At 51.4% G+C, this 18,156-nt stretch overlaps 1 protein-coding gene across 2 annotated transcripts in view; it reads right to left on the reverse strand.

Moving 5' to 3' along the window:
- LOC134983048 (glucose-6-phosphate exchanger SLC37A1-like) overlaps positions 1 to 18,156 on the reverse strand; it is a 164,080-nt gene that overhangs the window by 56,619 nt on the left and 89,305 nt on the right. For both annotated transcript variants that reach the window (XM_063948746.1, XM_063948747.1), the window contains exon 12: positions 7,943 to 8,033. In XM_063948746.1, the coding sequence (XP_063804816.1) occupies positions 7,943 to 8,033 (91 nt within the window). The remainder of the gene's footprint in view (positions 1 to 7,942; positions 8,034 to 18,156) is intronic.

Below are 18,156 nucleotides of genomic sequence, written 5' to 3' on the forward strand. Positions count from 1 at the left end.
GAGTTTTAAGCTCCATAGAAAACCGTTTGTACGTGATAATGTATCCCAAGAAGGCTACCTCCTCTACCTCAGACTCACACTTCTCCAATTTAGCGAAAAGATGATTCACCCTGAGTTTGGAGAGAACCGTTTTGACATGGACCCGATGTTCATCGACAGTACTTGAATAAATTAAAACATCATCTAAATAGACGACCACAAACTTTCCCAAGAATTCTCGAAGTACATCATTAATGAGATCCTGGAAGACAGCGGGGGCATTTGAAAGTCCAAACGGCATCACTAAATAAATACTCATAGTGACCTGAATGAGTATTAAAGGCGGTCTTCCACTTGTCACCTTGTCTGATCCGAATCAGGTTGTGTGCACCTCGCAAATCGATTTTGGAGTAGATTGTAGCCTCCCTCAGTTGATCAAACAAAACAGAAATTAAAGGTAAAAGGATAAGAATTTTTATTCGTCACTTTATTCAGACCTCTGTAGTCAATACATGGCCACAACGAGTAGTCTTTCTTGCCCACAAAGAAAAAAACGTCTCCCACCGGTGATTTAGCAGAGCGAATAAAGCCTGTTTTCAAACTCTCCGAAATGTACTCCTCCATGGCCGACAATGCATATAGCCAACCTTTGGGGAGTTTAGCTCCAGGCATTAAATTAATAGCACAGTTATAAGGATGATGGGGAGGTAAAGATTCAGCTTGTTGCTTAGAAACATCAGCGAAGGCGAGATATTGGGTGGGTAACCCCTCCAGAACCGGATGGAACAGCCAAACATTTGACAGTAATGGATAGGAAAGGATTGAAGCGCTAAAATGGTCAAATATGAGAGCACCTTGAAAAAGTTGCGTGATCGCAACGAAACGCGTTGGCGACTGGTGCTGTGTGTACCTACCACTCACTATCCTTTCCTGAAGACCATCCACCTGGACCAGGTCCCCACCATTGGCTCTTCTTGTGGACCCGTTCTGAAGATCCTCCATCATCCACAGCTTAACAAGGAACAAGCCGCTGCGGATGCCTATCCGCTTAACACCTTGGACATTCGCTGGTGGTAACTATAATACCTGATGGAACATTAACGGGATACCTTGAGCATAACTAATAAGGGACTGCTTTATTGGAACAGGTGTGAATTGTCTATGCAATATTACCAGGACTGGGAGAGACATAACGTTTGGACACTTCATTGTGTCCCCCATTATTCAGCACTCCATTTCTACAGTGTTACCAAATTTTTTTAATCATTTTTAAGTTCATTTATCATAATAAATGTGCATTTTCATGTGACCTTTTGCTCTCATATTTGACCATTTTAGCGCTTCAATCCTTTCCTATCCATTTATGTTTTTGGGGGTCTGACCAACCCCATTTGTTTTAGCTGCTGTGGTGCACCTCCCTCATCAGCGCCTGGAGAAAATTCACCTTAGGGTGTTTTTTCTATACCTTTGCAGTTAAACATTTGACAGTACACGCTGAACCCCAATAACTAGATCAACGGTAGTCCAGTTGAAAACTGGGTATGAGTTTTTAGCCAGGGCAGGCCCAGGACAATAGGAGTTAACAGACAATAAACAAGGAAAAAGGACAATTCCTCCAAATGTAAAACTCCAACCGAAAAATGCAGAACGGATGTCCGGGCACCCACACGACCGTTAAGGAGCAGATTCCCATCCAAACCACAGACAGAAATGGGTGAGTTCAGATCTTCCATGGGAATTCCATGGGCATGAGCAAATTCCAAATCCATAAAATTACCGGCAGCACCCGAATCCAAGAAGGCCTGAACTATAATCTGGGTGACTGAGGTGGAAATCTCAGCAGGAAGCAAAAAAATAAATTAATGAAAGACCTGAGAAAATACCCTTTTTTTTTTCTTTTTACTTAGGTCTACTTGTTTTCCGCCTTTTGGGGACAGCCACTTGCCAAGTGCCCCTTTCCTCCACAGTATAGGCACAACCCCAGGTTACGGCACCTAGCTTTCTCCTGAGGAGTCAAGTGGTAAGCCCCAATCTGCATGGGCTCTGCAGTGTCTTCCACAACCACTGGTACAGTCCACAGAGTTGATTGTGAGGAAGCCTCCTTCTCGAGGTTACGTTCCTGAATCCGCTTATCTACCTTGATAGCTAATTCCATAAGGACGTCCAAAGCTGCTGGAGTCAGATACTGGACAAGATGGTCTTTTATTTGCTCCGTAAGGCCTAAACGGAACGTACTCCGAAGAGCTGGATAATTCCAACCACAATCATTGGCCCAGCAGTGAAATTCGGTTCAATAAATTTCAGAAGGGCCTTAAAGAAGGCATCCAAAGAATGCAGACTGGAGTGATCTGCTGGAAGACCAAAGGCCCAAGATTGCTGGGTCACCCTGAAAGAGAGAATTGATTATTCCTACTCGCTGGGTCTCCAAACCAGAAGAGTGAGGCCTGAGCCTAAAATAAAGCTTGCATCTTTCCCGAAAATTTACTAAATGTTTTTACGGTCCCCGGTAAAGCAGTCAGGGAGGTTGAGTTTTGGCTCCCTAGGGTTAGGTGACGAGGCGGTCTGGGACCTACGAATCTCCTGGGATTCCACACAAAGGGAAAAATCCTGTAGCTGCTGGGTCAAACCCTGGATCTGGCCAGCTAGGATCTGAGCAGAATTTTGTTGCACTGGATCCATCCAGAAATGGGCGACCCTCAAGACTACGGTTCTGTAGGTTGGTTGCACTGTTAAGAACTGAAGGGTGTACCTGTACGGTGTCTTGCGGAGAACTGATTGGATGATGAGAACCTTGACACGATGGCAATGAAGAACTTGACTTGTGTTGATCTTCTGACGATAGCCCTGGATGCCTGGGTGTAAGACTCATAGAGTAACACTCAGCATGTCTTCTTGCCTATAAGAGCCACTTTTCCCTTAAGACTTTATATATGTCTACCGGTACTGGGATGCCCACCAGGGCGACAGTACAAGCTTACCCCCGAGACGACCAGAGATATCAGTCAGCAGAGATTAACTAGATGAAGGAAACTAGTCTAATATTGGTACAGAAAACTGGTAGAAGGGCAGAAATAATGTATGAAGTGAAAGCTGTAGAAATGAGGGGATATGGCGTAAGGGTATGTAATGTTATGGCAGTAGTAGTGGCAGATGCATATGACAGAAAGATGCAACAAATGGTAACAGGAATAAATGGAGGATTCTGAAAGCACAAGAAAGGAGTTTGTGTGGAAAATTCACACAGCATCTGAGGCAGAAAGAAAATGGAATCAAGCAAGGTAGCCTAGAACAGGAGAAACTATAACCAGCATAGAGCCACTGACAGGAACTATAACCAGCATAGAGCCACGGACAGGAACTATAACCAGCATAGAGCCACGGGGACAGGAACTATAACCAGCATAGAGCCATGGACAGGAACTATAACCAGCATAGAGCCACAGGGACAAGCTCACAGAAATCTGGAGATCAGAACAAAATGCCCTCCAGAATTTGGCCACAAACTGGGATCCACTGTCAGAGACCACATCAAGTGGCAACCCGTGGAGGCGCACAACATGCTGCATAAATAACTCAGACAGGTGTCTGGCCGATGGCAACCCAACCAGTGGAACGAAATGCGCCATCTTCGAAAACCTGTCAACGACAACCCAAATGGCTGTCATCCCCGAGGATTTGGGCAAGTCCACCACAAAATCCATGGAAATGTGGGTCCATGGCTTAGAGGGAATAGAGAGTGGATGTAATGGGCCGACAGGAACCCCTCTAGGAGTTTTATTTCAGGCACAAACGTCACATGCCCGAACCCACTGATCCACATCCCTAGCCACCGAGGGCCACCACACCGCCCTAGACAGCAACTCCCAAGTTCTGGCAATACCCGGATGCCCTGCCGACCTCTTGGCATGGAATTCCAGGAACACTCGCTGTCTTAACATAGGAGGCACAAACAAGAGACCTACCGGAAGGTCTGGAGGAGCCTGCTCCTGTGCTCTAAGAACTAATGACAAGAGGTCCAGGGTAATGCCACTTTAATACATGATGGGGACACAATGGGCAATGGCTCCTCGGTGGTCTCTTGGACTGGAGCAAAACTCAGCGAGAGCGCATCAGCCTTGATGTTTTTTGACCCAGGGCGATATGTTATCAAAAAATTAAAGCGAGCAAAAAACAAAGCCCATCGTGCCTGCCTGGCATTGAGCAGCTTCGCTGACTCTAAATATGCCAGATTCTTATGGTCGGTGAGAATTGAGACCACAAACTTAGCCCCCTCAAGCCAGTGTCTCCACTCCCCGAGTGCATCCTTTATGGCCAACAATTCCCGGTTACCCACGTCATAATTAATCTCGGCAGACGAAAATTTACGGGAAAAGTAAGCACAAGGATGAAGGCGATTATCAGACACCCCCATCTGAGAGAGCACTGCCCCAATACCCATCTCAGAGGCATCCACCTCCACCACAAAAAGACGCTCTGGATCTGGGTGTCGCAGCACCTTGGCCGAAACAAATGCCCTTTTGAGACGGGCAAAGGCCGCTTTGGCCTCACAAGACCAGTGAGCAACATACGCCCCTTTCTTAGTGAGTGCCACCGAGGGGGCCACTATAGACGAAAATCCAGCGATAAATAGTCTATAAAAATTTGCAAAGCCCAGAAAACGCTGAAGCACCTTCAAACTAGTGGGCTGCACCCAATCCAGGACTGCCTGTACCTTAGAACCCTCCTTTTGGAAACCTTCTGAGGAGATAATATATCCTAGAAATGCGATTTGCTGGACTTCAAATTCGCACTTCTCCAGCTTCGCCCCAAGCTGGTGGTCTCTGAGTTTCTGGAGGACTAAGCGTACATGCTTCCGATGTTCCTCCAGGGAATGGGAGAAGATTAGGATGTCATCAAGATAAACAACTAAGAATCTATCCAAATATTCCCTGAGCACATCGTTCATGAATTCCTGGAAGACTGCCGGGGCATTAGAGAGCCCAAAAGGCATCACCAAATATTCATAATGCCCTGAGTGGGTATTAAAGGCAGTCTTCCATACATCCCCCTCTCTTATTCGGATTAGATTGTAGGCACCGCGTAGGTCAATCTTAGAAAAAATGGTGGCAGAACGAAGCTGGTCAAACAAAACCGAAATGAGAGGCAGTGGGTACGAGTTTTTAATCGTGATACGGTTCAATTCCCTGAAGTCGATGCAGGGTCGCAACGAACCGTCCTTTTTACCCACGAAGAAGAACCCCGACCCAACTGGGGACTGTGAGGGTCTGATAAATCCCTTAGCCAAGTTCTCCTGAATGTACTCTGCCATAGCCTGAGTCTTAGGACGTGACAGGGAGTACAACCTGCTCTTGGGAAGCTTAGCATCCGGCAACAAATCAATGGCACAGTCATAGGGGCGATGGGAAGGTAGTACCTCCGCAACTTTTTTGGAGAACACATCCGCAAAATCTGCATAACATCCTGGCAATCCTGGCAAACTTAGCTGCGAGAGCCTGACTGGAAGGCTCAAGCAACTCCTGAAACAATCACTACCCCAACTAAGAATCTCCCCAGAGACCCAGTCAAATTGAGGGTTATGGGCCCTTAACCAGGGTAACCCCAAAACCAATGGGGCAAAAGAACAGACAGTCACATAGAAAGACAATTTTTCAGAGTGTGTGGCTCCAATAAACAAAGGAATTTGGCTGGTGCGGGAGGTAATTTTACCCTGGGACAATGGTTCCCCGTTTAACCCACAGATCTCAATCTCTGATGCCAAAGGTACTGAGGGAACAGAGTGTTCCTGGGCGAATTGACGGTCCATGAAAACCCCATCGGCCCCACTGTCAACAAAGGCCTCAGTCTTAACAGTTTGGCCGAGGATCTCCAAAGTCACCGGAATGAGAAAAGTCTTTTTGGGAAATTCTGACTTCTGGCCTGACAGGATATTTCCCATCACCCTCAGGCCCTGAAGTTTTCCGGCTTTTCTGGGCATGATACTACAACATGACCTTTATTCGCACAGTACAAACACAAACCCTGCTGTCTCCTCCGCGTCTTCTCACGCGAGGAGAGGCGGGTAGCCCCAATCTGCATAGGCTCCTCGGAATATTCCTCAGAGTCTGAGGTTTCCTTGGGAAAAAAGGAAACTGCGGTCTCCCTTTCAAGCCTACGCTCTCTCAGCCGTCTATCCACCCGGATGGATAACTGCATGAGCTGATCTAAGCTATCAGGCGAGGGATATTGTACCAGTTGGTCCTTTATCTGGTCAGAAAGGCCCCTTCGGTACTGGTTTCTCAGGGATGGGTCATTCCACTGGGTATCATGAGCCAACCTCCGAAACTTCGTACTATAAACCTCAGCTGGCCGTCGCCCTTGCTTAAGGACCGTAATCTGAGCCTCGGCTGAAGCCATCTTGTCAGGGTCATCATACAAAATGCCCAGTGCCGTAAAAAAAGCACCAACACTTTTAAGCGACGGACAGTCAGGATGTAACCCATATGCCCAGACCTGTGGGTCTCCTTGTAGCAAGGAAATCACTATGCCCACCCGCTGACCTCCACCCCAGAAGACTGGGGCCTAAGGCCTGAAATATAACTTACAGCTCTCCTTGAAACAAAAGAACTGCGAGCGATCTCCAGAAAAACGATCTGGGAGATTTACTTTCGGCTCCTTGACCCCTGAACTTGCCGCTGCTGCTGCGGGAGCTCCGCTAGCGGCCTGCGGGGTGTTCATTTTAATGGACATCTCATTAAATTGTCGAGACAGGACCTGCACCTGATCGACCACCTGTTGCAAAGTATTTTGAGGGGTATGCTCCATATTCCCACAAAATTTCAACAGGAGTAGGGCTGCTGAATATGTTACGCACACCAGTGCTGACAGGAGTATACCGGTGTATGAACAGAGAGGGATGCAAAGCAAACAAACTCACAGACAGACTTGGGAGTATAACATAACATACACAGAAGGTGAGGGAATAACTTCTAAACACAAAGTGAACAAAGAAGCCCGAAGGCTCAGGAATTGGGTGTCTCCCTAGTGTCAGGAATGCTCAGATGGAATAGAGCGGACAATGAGGCGAGATGTAGTGATTTAACATGTGGAGCACCCGAAATGATGTTGCTAAGAGCAACAGAAGAAACCCTAAAAGGTTACCAACGGGTGTGGAAATAAACTCCTTGGTCAGAGATAGAAATATAGACACAAGGAGAGTATCCACAATCCTAACCCCCACTTGCAGGGCACAGGTTCAGTTTACTGCCACTAAACTGACACCTGGACGACCTGCACAGTGAGGGAGGATTAAGCAAGCAGGTCTGAGAGTACGGCCGCAAACCTGCTGGGTTCACAGAATAGCAAAAGAACCCCAGCAGGTTAAACAACTGACTCCAGTCTTACTGCTAGGTCCGGATTGGCAGAATGAAGTACTGAATCCCAAGGCCTATTTGCAGTAAGCAACAAGTAAATACAAAGTAACACAGTACTAGCTAACTCTCTGGAACTGACTAACAAACATTCAGCAGCACCTGCCTAGCCTGAGAGGATGGTTTATATAGCAGGTGCTGCCCCACTCAGACCTCACAGACTGTGAGCACAAAACCAGCACCGGATTCCCTGCCGTGCACAGAGCCTGTAACCACTGCACAGTAAAAACCCGGACCGGAGTATAAGCTGCGCTCAGGTTACTTCGCTAACACTTGCCTCCCGGTTGCCATGGCGACGTGGCAGCACAGAGCAGGAGATCCTAACAAATACAGAGTAACAGGTGTTATAGGGAGTGTTTATATAGAGTAAGGGGAGGCATCGGCAGAGGTATTTTGCTATGTACGATTATGATAGAATGTTTAGAATAAGAAATGATGAATAATGGAAATAAACCTGCAACCTCCTGCACTAAAGTCAGTCCAGGTGTGGCTTTACATGGCTGGCTCTGAGAGTAAACCCTTTATACAGGAGACGGCATTGGTCTATATATACTCACCTACACTTGCCATATACAGCGGCAGCCAGAACAGAAACGTGTAACTGACCAGTTTAGCAAATAACAAACACATGGAGAATTCCACCACGCCCTGTAAGAGAAAGAACACAAGTCACAAATCACGTCCCACTAGTGGCACATACGCTCAGTTACCATTATGTACCGCCATATACTGTAGAAACCTCACACAGGCCCAGTACAGCCAGGTGCCCATCCGTACCACAGAGACCTCACACAGGCCCAGTACAGCCAGGTGCCCATCCGTACCACAGAGACCTCACACAGGCCTGGTACAGCCAGGTGCCCATCCATACCACATAGACCTCACACAGGCCCAGTACAGCCAGGTGCCCATCCGTACCACAGAGACCTCACACAGGCCCAGTACAGCCAGGTGCCCATCCGTACCACAGAGACCTCACACAGGCCCAGTACAGCCAGGTGCCCATCCGTACCACAGAGACCTCACACAGGCCCAGTACAGCCAGGTGCCCATCCATACCACATAGACCTCACACCGGCCCAGTACAGCCAGGCAGGTGACCATCCATACCACAGAGACCTCACACAAGGGCCAATACAGCCAGGTGCCCATCCGTACCACAGAGACCTCACACAGGCCCAGTACAGCCAGGTGCCCATCCGTACCACAGAGACCTCACACAGGCCCAGTACAGCCAGGTGCCCATCCGTACCACAGAGACCTCACACAGGCCCAGTACAGCCAGGTGCCCATCCATACCACATAGACCTCACACCGGCCCAGTACAGCCAGGTGCCCATCCATACCACAGAGACCTCACACAGGCCCAGTACAGCCAGGTGCCCATCCGTACCACAGAGACCTCACACAGGCCCAGTACAGCCAGGTGCCCATCCGTACCACAGAGACCTCACACAGGCCCAGTACAGCCAGGTGCCCATCCATACCACATAGACCTCACACCGGCCCAGTACAACCAGGTGCCCATCCATACCAGAGAGACCTCACACAGGCCCAGTACAGCCAGGTGCCCATCCATACCACAGAGACCTCACACAGGCCCAGTACAGCCAGGTGCCCATCCGTACCACAGAGACCTCACACAGGCCCAGTACAGCCAGGTGCCCATCCGTACCACAGAGACCTCACACAGGCCCAGTACAGCCAGGTGCCCATCCGTACCACAGAGACCTCACACAGGCCCAGTACAGCCAGGTGCCCATCCATACCACATAGACCTCACACCGGCCCAGTACAGCCAGGCAGGTGACCATCCATACCACAGAGACCTCACACAAGGGCCAATACAGCCAGGTGCCCATCCGTACCACATAGACCTCACACAGGCCCAGTACAGCCAGGTGCCCATCCGTACCACAGAGACCTCACACAGGCCCAGTACAGCCAGGTGCCCATCCGTACCACAGAGACCTCACACAGGCCCAGTACAGCCAGGTGCCCATCCATACCACATAGACCTCACACCGGCCCAGTACAGCCAGGTGCCCATCCATACCACAGAGACCTCACACAGGCCCAGTACAGCCAGGTGCCCATCCATACCACAGAGACCTCACACAGGCCCAGTACAGCCAGGTGCCCATCCGTACCACAGAGACCTCACACAGGCCCAGTACAGCCAGGCAGGGCCGTCTTTTCGTATGGGCTCAATGGGCTCTTGCCCAAGGGCCCCAGGAGTATAAGGGCCATAGGCTGATATCTGAGGGTCCCCTCTTTCCAGAGGTACCAGATTTTTCAAAATCGGCCATAGGGAACCAGAGATATCCGACTTCAAAGCAGTGGTCCCCATCCAAGCCTGTTAATTGCTCTTCCCAGCCAGATATCTCAGGTTCTGTATGAACTTAGAATTTTTCTGAGGGTACAGTTCAAAAACTGGGACTCTCCACTTTCGGTGGACACTGGCAGTTTTTTCTCTATTATGCCTAGAATCAGAGATATCAGCCTTCAAGCAGCTGGTCCCTGCTCAAGCTCCACACACCTAATATACAGTTTTATATATTCGTTGGTGGATTGCTCTGGCTCCTGAACTCTGATCCCCAAGTCCCCAGTACCTCGTGACAGGTGAGACACTCTAATTTTTTATCCCATTCAGAGCTAAGAAATCTTTTTCCAGGAACTTGAGATATCTGCAGTCAAGCAAGCTGCTCTCTCACCAGAAAATTTTGAATATTAAGCCCACTCCACTATCGACCCTTCCCTTACATATTAAACACCCCATACCACCCTGGAAGTCATGTACCGGGGCTCCTTCATTGATCCCAATGACACCTTCTACAGTTTTGTGTTCTCCCTCTCACCCCATCTGTGCAGTAAAGTAGTAATTAGCAGAAATTACTGCTCCAGGTCTTATATGCTGAGCAGAAGATAGTACACTCCCTACCACCCACGGGACATCAAAGCTGCCGCTGATAGCACCCCCCCTGGAGGATGGGTAGGGGCACCAGTGCATTGCTGTGCCCAGGGGCCCACACTGCTGTTAAGACGGCCCTGCAGCCAGGTGCCCATCCGTACCACAGAGACCTCACACCGGTCCAGTACAGGCAGGTGTCCATCAATACCACATAGACCTTACACCGGCCCAGTACAACCAGGTGCCCATCCATACCAGAGAGACCTCACGCAGGCCCAGTACAGCCAGGTGCCCATCCATACCACAGAGACCTCACACAGGCCCGGTACAGCCAGGTGCCCATCCGTACCACAGAGACCTCACACAGGCCAGGTGCCCATCCGTATCACAGAGACCTCACACAGGCCCAGTACAGCCAGGTGCTCATCCATACCACAGAGACCTCACACAGGCCCAGTACAGCCAGGTGCCCATCCGTACCACAGAGACCTCACACAGGCCCAGTACAGCCAGGCAGGTGACCATCCATACCACAGAGACCTCACACAGGCCCAGTACAGCCAGGCAGGTGACCATCCATACCACAGAGACCTCACACAGGCCCAGTACAGCCAGGTGTCCATCCATACCACAGTGCCCTCACACAAGGGCCAGTACAGCCAGGTGTCCATCCAAACCACAGACCTCAGACAGGCCCGGTACAGCCAGGTGCCCATCCGTACCACAGAGACCTCACGCAGGCCTGGTACAGCCAGGTGCCCATCCATACCACATAGACCTCACACAGGCCCAGTACAGCCAGGTGCCCATCCATACCACAGAGACCTCACACAGGCCCAGTACAGCCAGGTGCCCATCCGTACCACATAGACCTCACACAGGCCCAGTACAGCCAGGTGCCCATCCATTCCACAGATACCTCACACAGGCCCAGTACAGCTAGGTGCCCATCCATACCACAGAGACCTCACACAGGCCCAGTACAGCCAGATAGATATGGTATAGTCAGTTGAGAGCTCAGACTGTCCTGGGTACGGGGGGAATGACCACTACCACTGTATAGCAGTGCAGCGGCACACCGGGCAGTGAGAGAGCGGGGACTGCACATGTTGCTGTATGCTGGACTGCAGAGGGTCCAGGGAGTGGTAGTGGGAAAAGGATTAGTGCTACAGGTGGGGGAGATCACTCCAATCACAGCTGGTTATGTATAAATGAACAGAGGTGTGCAGATCATTTCCTAACTGTCGGGATCCCGGCAGCGGAAACAATGCTGGAGGTTAAAATCCCGACAGATGCCCAGCATTCCCACTAGGATATTGGGCCACGCCACCACCCGGGGTGGAATAGAATAGCGTGGTGAGCCTGCGAGGGGGAATAGAATAGCATGGTGAGCGCAGAGAGGGGGGAATAGAATAGCGTGGCGAGCGCAGTGAGGGGGAATAGAATAGTGTGACGAGCCTGAGAGGGGGAATAGAATAGCGTGTCGAGCCCGAGAGGGGGAATAGAATAGCTTGCCGAGCCTGCGAGGGGGAATAGAATAGCGTTGTGAGTCAGAGGGGTAATAGAATATCGCTGTGAGCCTGCGATGGAGAATATAATAGAGTGGCGAGCCTATGAGGGGGAATAGAATAGCGTGGCGAACCTGAGAGGGGGAATAGAATAGCGTGGTGAGTGCAGCGACGGGGAATAGAACAGCGTGGCGAGCCTGCAAGGGGGAACAGAATAGCGTGGTAAGCGCAGTGAGGGGGAATAGAATAGCATGGCGAGCCTGAGAGGGGTAATAAAATAGCGTGGCGAGCTTGAGAGAAGGAATAGAATAGTGTGGCGAGCCTGAGAGGGGGAATAGAATAGCGTGGCGAGCGCAGTGAGGGAGAATAGAATAGCGTGGCGAGCGCAGTGAGGGAGAATAGAATAGCGTGGTGAGCACAGTGAGGGGAATAGAATAGCGTGGTGAGTACAGTGAGGGAGAATAGAATAGCGTGGCGAGCGCAGTGAGGCAGTATAGAATAGCGTGGCGAGCGCAGTGAGGGAGTATAGAATAGCGTGGCGAGCGCAGTGAGGGAGAATAGAATAGCGTGGCGAGCCCGAGAGGGGGAATAGAATAGCTTGCCGAGCCTGCGAGGGGGAATAGAATAGCGTTGTGAGTCAGAGGGGTAATAGAATATCGATGTGAGCCTGCGATGGAGAATATAATAGAGTGGCGAGCCTATGAGGGGGAATAGAATAGCGTGGCGAACCTGAGAGGGGGAATAGAATAGCGTGGTGAGTGCAGCGACGGGGAATAGAACAGCGTGGCGAGCCTGCAAGGGGGAACAGAATAGCGTGGTAAGCGCAGTGAGGGGGAATAGAATAGCATGGCGAGCCTGAGAGGGGTAATAAAATAGCGTGGCGAGCTTGAGAGGAGGAATAGAATAGCGTGGCGAGCCTGAGAGGGGGAATAGAATAGCGTGGCGAGCCTGAGAGGGGGAATAGAATAGCGTGGCGAGCGCAGTGAGGGAGAATAGAATAGCGTGGCGAGCGCAGTGAGGGAGAATGGAATAGCGTGGTGAGCACAGTGAGGGGAATAGAATAGCGTGGTGAGTACAGTGAGGGAGAATAGAATAGCGTGGCGAGCGCAGTGAGGGAGTATAGAATAGCGTGGCGAGCGCAGTGAGGGAGTATAGAATAGCGTGGCGAGCGCAGTGAGGGAGAATAGAATAGCGTGGCGAGTCTGCTAGGGGGAATAGAATAGCGTGTCAAGCCTGAGAGGGGGAATAGAATAGCTTGGCGATTCTGCGAGGGGGAACAGAATAGCATGGCGAGCGCAGTGAGGGGGAATATAATAGCGTGGCGAGCCTGAGAGGAGTAATAGAATAGCGTGGTGAGTACAGTGAGGGGGAATAGAATAGCGTGGTGAGCCTGAGAGGAGGAATAGAATAGCATGGCGAGCCTGCGAGGGGGAATAGAATAGCGTAATAAGCGCAGTGAGGGGAAAGGAATAGCGTGACGAGCGCAGTGAGGGGGAATAGAATAGCGAGGTGAGCCTGCGAGGGGGAATAGAATAGCATGGCGAGCCTGAGAGGGTTAATAAAATAGCGTGGTGAGCGCAGTGAGGGGGAATAGAATAGCGTGGCAAGCCTGAGAGGAGTAATAGAATAGCGTGGCGAGCACAGTGAGGGGGAATAGAATGGCGTGGCAGGTGCAGTGAGGGGGAATAGAATAGCGTGGCGAGCGCAGCGAGGGGGAATAGAATAGCGTGGCAAGCACAGCAAGGGGGAATAGAATGGCGTGGCGAACGCAGTGAGGGAGAATAGAATAGCGGGGTGAGCCTGGGAGGGGGAATAGAATAGTGTGGCGAGCGCAGTGAGGGAGAATAGAATAGCGTGGCGAGCGCAGTGAGGGAGAATAGAATAGCGTGGCGAGCGCAGTGAGGGAGAATAAAATAGCGTGGCGAGCCTGCTAGGGGGAATAGAATAGCATGTTGAGCCTGAGAGGGGGAATAGAATAGCTTGGCGAGCATGAGAGGGGGAATAGAATAGCATAATGAGCCTGCGGTGGGGAATAGAATAGAGTGGCGAGCCTGCGATGGGGAATAGAATAGAGTGGCAAGCCTGCGATGGGGAACAGAATAGAGTGGAAAGCCTATGAGGGGCAATAGAATAGCGTGGTGAGCGCAGTGATGAGGAATAGAATAGCGTGGCGAGCCTGAGAGGGGGAATAGAATAGCGTGGCGAGCGCAGTGAGGGAGAATAGAATAGCGTGGCGAGCGCAGTGAGGGAGAATAGAATAGCGTGGCGAGCGCAGTGAGGGAGAATAGAATAGCGTGTTGAGCCTGAGAGGGGGAATAGAATAGCTTGGCGAGCCTGCGAGGGGGAACAGAATAGCGTGGCGAGCGCAGTGAGGGGGAATAGAATAGCGTGGCGAGCCTGTGAGGGGGAATAGAATAGCGTCTTGAGCACAGTGAGGGGGAATAGAATAGCTTGGCGAACATGAGAGGGGGAATAGAATAGCATAATGAGCCTGCGATGGGGAATAGAATAGAGTGGCGAGCCTGCGATGGGGAATAGAATAGAGTGGCGAGCCTGCGATGGGGAACAGAATAGAGTGGAAAGCCTATGAGGAGTAAATAAATAGCGTGGTGAGCGCAGTGATGAGGAATAGAATAGCGTGGTGAGCCTGAGAGGGGGAATAGAATAGCGTGGCGAGCCTGCAAGGGGGAATAGAATAGCGTGGCAAGCGCAGTGAGGGGGAATAGAATAGCGTGGCGAGCGCAGTGAGGGGGAATAGAATAGCGTGGCGAGCCTGCGAGGGGGAATAGAATAGCATGGTAAGCGCAGTGAGGGGGAATAGAATAGCGTGGTGAGCGCAGTGAGGGGGAATAGAATTAGCGCGGCGAGCGCAGTGAGGGGGAATAGAATAGCGTGGCGAGCCTGCGAGGGGGAATAGAAAATCGTGGTAAGCGCAGTGATGGGGAATAGAATAGCGTGGCAAGCCTGAGAGGGTTAATAGAATAGCGTGGCGAGCGCAGTGAGTGGGAATAGAGTAGCGTAGTGAGCGCAGTGAGGGGGAATAGAGTAGCGTGGTGAGCGCAGTGAGGTGGAATAGAATAGCTTGGCGAGAGGGGGAATAGAATAGCATAATGAGCCTGCGATGGGGAATAGAATAGAGTGGCGAGCCTGCGATGGGGAATAGAATAGAGTGGCGAGCCTGCGATGGGGATCAGAATAGAGTGGCAAGCCTGTGATGGGGAATAGAATAGCGTGGCAAGCCTGCAATGGGGAATAGAATAGCGTGGCGAGTGCAGTGAGGGGGAATAGAATAGCGTGGCGAGCGTGAGAGGGGTAATAGAATAGCGTGGTGAGCGCAGCAAGGGGGCACAGAATAGTGTGGCAAGCCTGCGAGGGGGAACAGAGTAGTGTGGTGAGCCTGTGAGGGGGAATAGAATAGCATGGTGAGCACAGTGAGGAGGAATAGAATAGCATGGTGAGCGCAGTGAGGGGGAATAGAATAGCGTGGCGAGCCTGCTAGGGGGAATAGAATAGCGTGGTGAGCCTACAAGGGGGAATAGAATAGCGTGGCGAGCCTACAAGGAGGAATAGAATAGCGTGGCGAGCCTACAAGGGGGAACAAAATAGCGTGGTGAGTGCAATGAGAGGGAATAGAATAGCGTGTCGAGCCTGAGAGGGGGAATAGAATAGCTTGGCGAGCCTGAGAGGGGGAATAGAATAGCTTGGCGAGCATGAGAGGGGGAATAGAATAGCGTAGTAAGCGCAGTGCGGTGGAATAGAATAGCATGGCGAGCCTGAGAGGGGGAATAGAATAGCGTAGTGAGCCTGCGATGGGGAATAGAATAGAGTGGCGAGCCTGCGATGGGGAATAGAATAGAGTGGCGAGCCTGCGATGGGGAACAGAATAGAGTGGAAAGCCTATGAGGAGTAATAGAATAGCGTGGTGAGCGCAGTGATGAGGAATAGAATAGCATGGTGAGCCTGAGAGGGGGAATAGAATAGCGTGGCGAGCCTGCGAGGGGGAATAGAATAGCGTGGCGAGCGCAGTGAGGGGGAATAGAATAGCGTGGCGAGCCTGCGAGGGGGAATAGAATAGCATGGTAAGCGCAGTGAGGGGGAATAGAATAGCGTGGCGAGCGCAGTGAGGGGGAATAGAATTAGCGCGGCGAGCGCAGTGAGGGGGAATAGAATTAGCGCGGCGAGCGCAGTGAGGGGGAATAGAATAGCGTGGCGAGCCTGCTAGGGGGAATAGAATAGCGTGGCGAGCCTACAAGGGGGCATAGAATAGCGTGGCGAGCCTACAAGGGGGAACAAAATAGCGTGGTGAGTGCAATGAGAGGGAATAGAATAGCGTGTCGAGCCTGAGAGGGGGAATAGAATAGCTTGGCGAGCCTGAGAGGGGGAATAGAATAGCTTGGCGAGCCTGAGAGGGGGAATAGAATAGCGTAGTAAGCGCAGTGCGGTGGAATAGAATAGCATGGCGAGCCTGAGAGGGGGAATAGAATAGCGTAGTGAGCCTGCGATGGGGAATAGAATAGAGTGGCGAGCCTGCAATGGGGAATAGAATAGAGTGGAGAGCCTATGAGAGGCAATAGAATAGCATGGTGGGCGCAGCGAGGCGTGGTGAGCGCAGTGAGGGGGAATAGAATAGTGTGGCGAGCCTGAGAGGGGGAACAGAATAGCGTGGCGAGTGCAGCGAGGGGGAATAGAACAGCGTGGCAAGCCTGCGAGGGGTAATAGAATAGTGTGGTGAGCCTGTGAGGGGGAATAGAATAGTGTGGTGAGCCTGAGAGGGGGAACAGAATAGCGTGGCGAGTGCAGCGAGGGGGAATAGAACAGCGTGGCAAGCCTGCGAGGGGTAATAGAATAGTGTGGTGAGCCTGTGAGGGGGAATAGAATAGTGTGGCGAGCCTGTGAGGGGGAATAGAATAGTGTGGTGAGCCTGTGAGGGGGAATAGAATAGTGTGGTGAGCCTGTGAGGGGGAATAGAATAGTGTGGTGAGCCTGTGAGGGGGAACAAAATAGCGTGGTGAGTGCAATGAGAGGGAATAGAATAGCGTGTCGAGCCTGAGAGGGGGAATAGAATAGCTTGGCGAGCCTGAGAGGGGGAATAGAATAGCTTGGCGAGCCTGAGAGGGGGAATAGAATAGCGTAGTAAGCGCAGTGCGGTGGAATAGAATAGCATGGCGAGCCTGAGAGGGGGAATAGAATAGCGTAGTGAGCCTGCGATGGGGAATAGAATAGAGTGGCGAGCCTGCAATGGGGAATAGAATAGAGTGGAGAGCCTATGAGAGGCAATAGAATAGCATGGTGGGCGCAGCGAGGCGTGGTGAGCGCAGTGAGGGGGAATAGAATAGTGTGGCGAGCCTGAGAGGGGGAACAGAATAGCGTGGCGAGTGCAGCGAGGGGGAATAGAACAGCGTGGCAAGCCTGCGAGGGGTAATAGAATAGTGTGGTGAGCCTGTGAGGGGGAATAGAATAGTGTGGTGAGCCTGAGAGGGGGAACAGAATAGCGTGGCGAGTGCAGCGAGGGGGAATAGAACAGCGTGGCAAGCCTGCGAGGGGTAATAGAATAGTGTGGTGAGCCTGTGAGGGGGAATAGAATAGTGTGGCGAGCCTGTGAGGGGGAATAGAATAGTGTGGTGAGCCTGTGAGGGGGAATAGAATAGTGTGGTGAGCCTGAGAGGGGGAACAGAATAGCGTGGCGAGTGCAGCGAGGGGGAATAGAACAGCGTGGCAAGCCTGCGAGGGGTAATAGAATAGTGTGGTGAGCCTGTGAGGGGGAATAGAATAGTGTGGCGAGCCTGTGAGGGGGAATAGAATAGTGTGGTGAGCCTGTGAGGGGGAATAGAATAGTGTGGTGAGCCTGTGAGGGGGAATAGAATAGTGTGGTGAGCCTGTGAGGGGGAATAGAATAGTGTGGTGAGCCTGTGAGGGGGAACAGAATAGCGTGGCGAGTGCAGCGAGGGGGAATAGAACAGCGTGGCAAGCCTGCGAGGGGTAATAGAATAGTGTGGTGAGCCTGCGAGGGGTAATAGAATAGTGTGGTGAGCCTGTGAGGGGGAATAGAATAGTGTGGTGAGCCTGTGAGGGGGAATAGAATAGTGTGGTGAGCCTGTGAGGGGGAACAGAATAGCGTGGCGAGTGCAGCGAGGGGGAACAGAATAGCGTGGCGAGTGCAGCGAGGGGGAACAGAATAGCGTGGCGAGTGCAGCGAGGGGGAACAGAATAGCGTGGCGAGTGCAGCGAGGGGGAATAGAACAGCGTGGCGAGCCTGCGAGGGGTAATAGAATAGTGTGGTGAGCCTGTGAGGGGTAATAGAATAGTGTGGTGAGCCTGTGAGGGGGAATAGAATAGCGTGGTGAGCGCAGAG

The sequence above is a fragment of the Pseudophryne corroboree genome (assembly GCF_028390025.1).
Source record: "Pseudophryne corroboree isolate aPseCor3 chromosome 2 unlocalized genomic scaffold, aPseCor3.hap2 SUPER_2_unloc_2, whole genome shotgun sequence".
NCBI lineage: Eukaryota > Metazoa > Chordata > Amphibia > Anura > Myobatrachidae > Pseudophryne > Pseudophryne corroboree.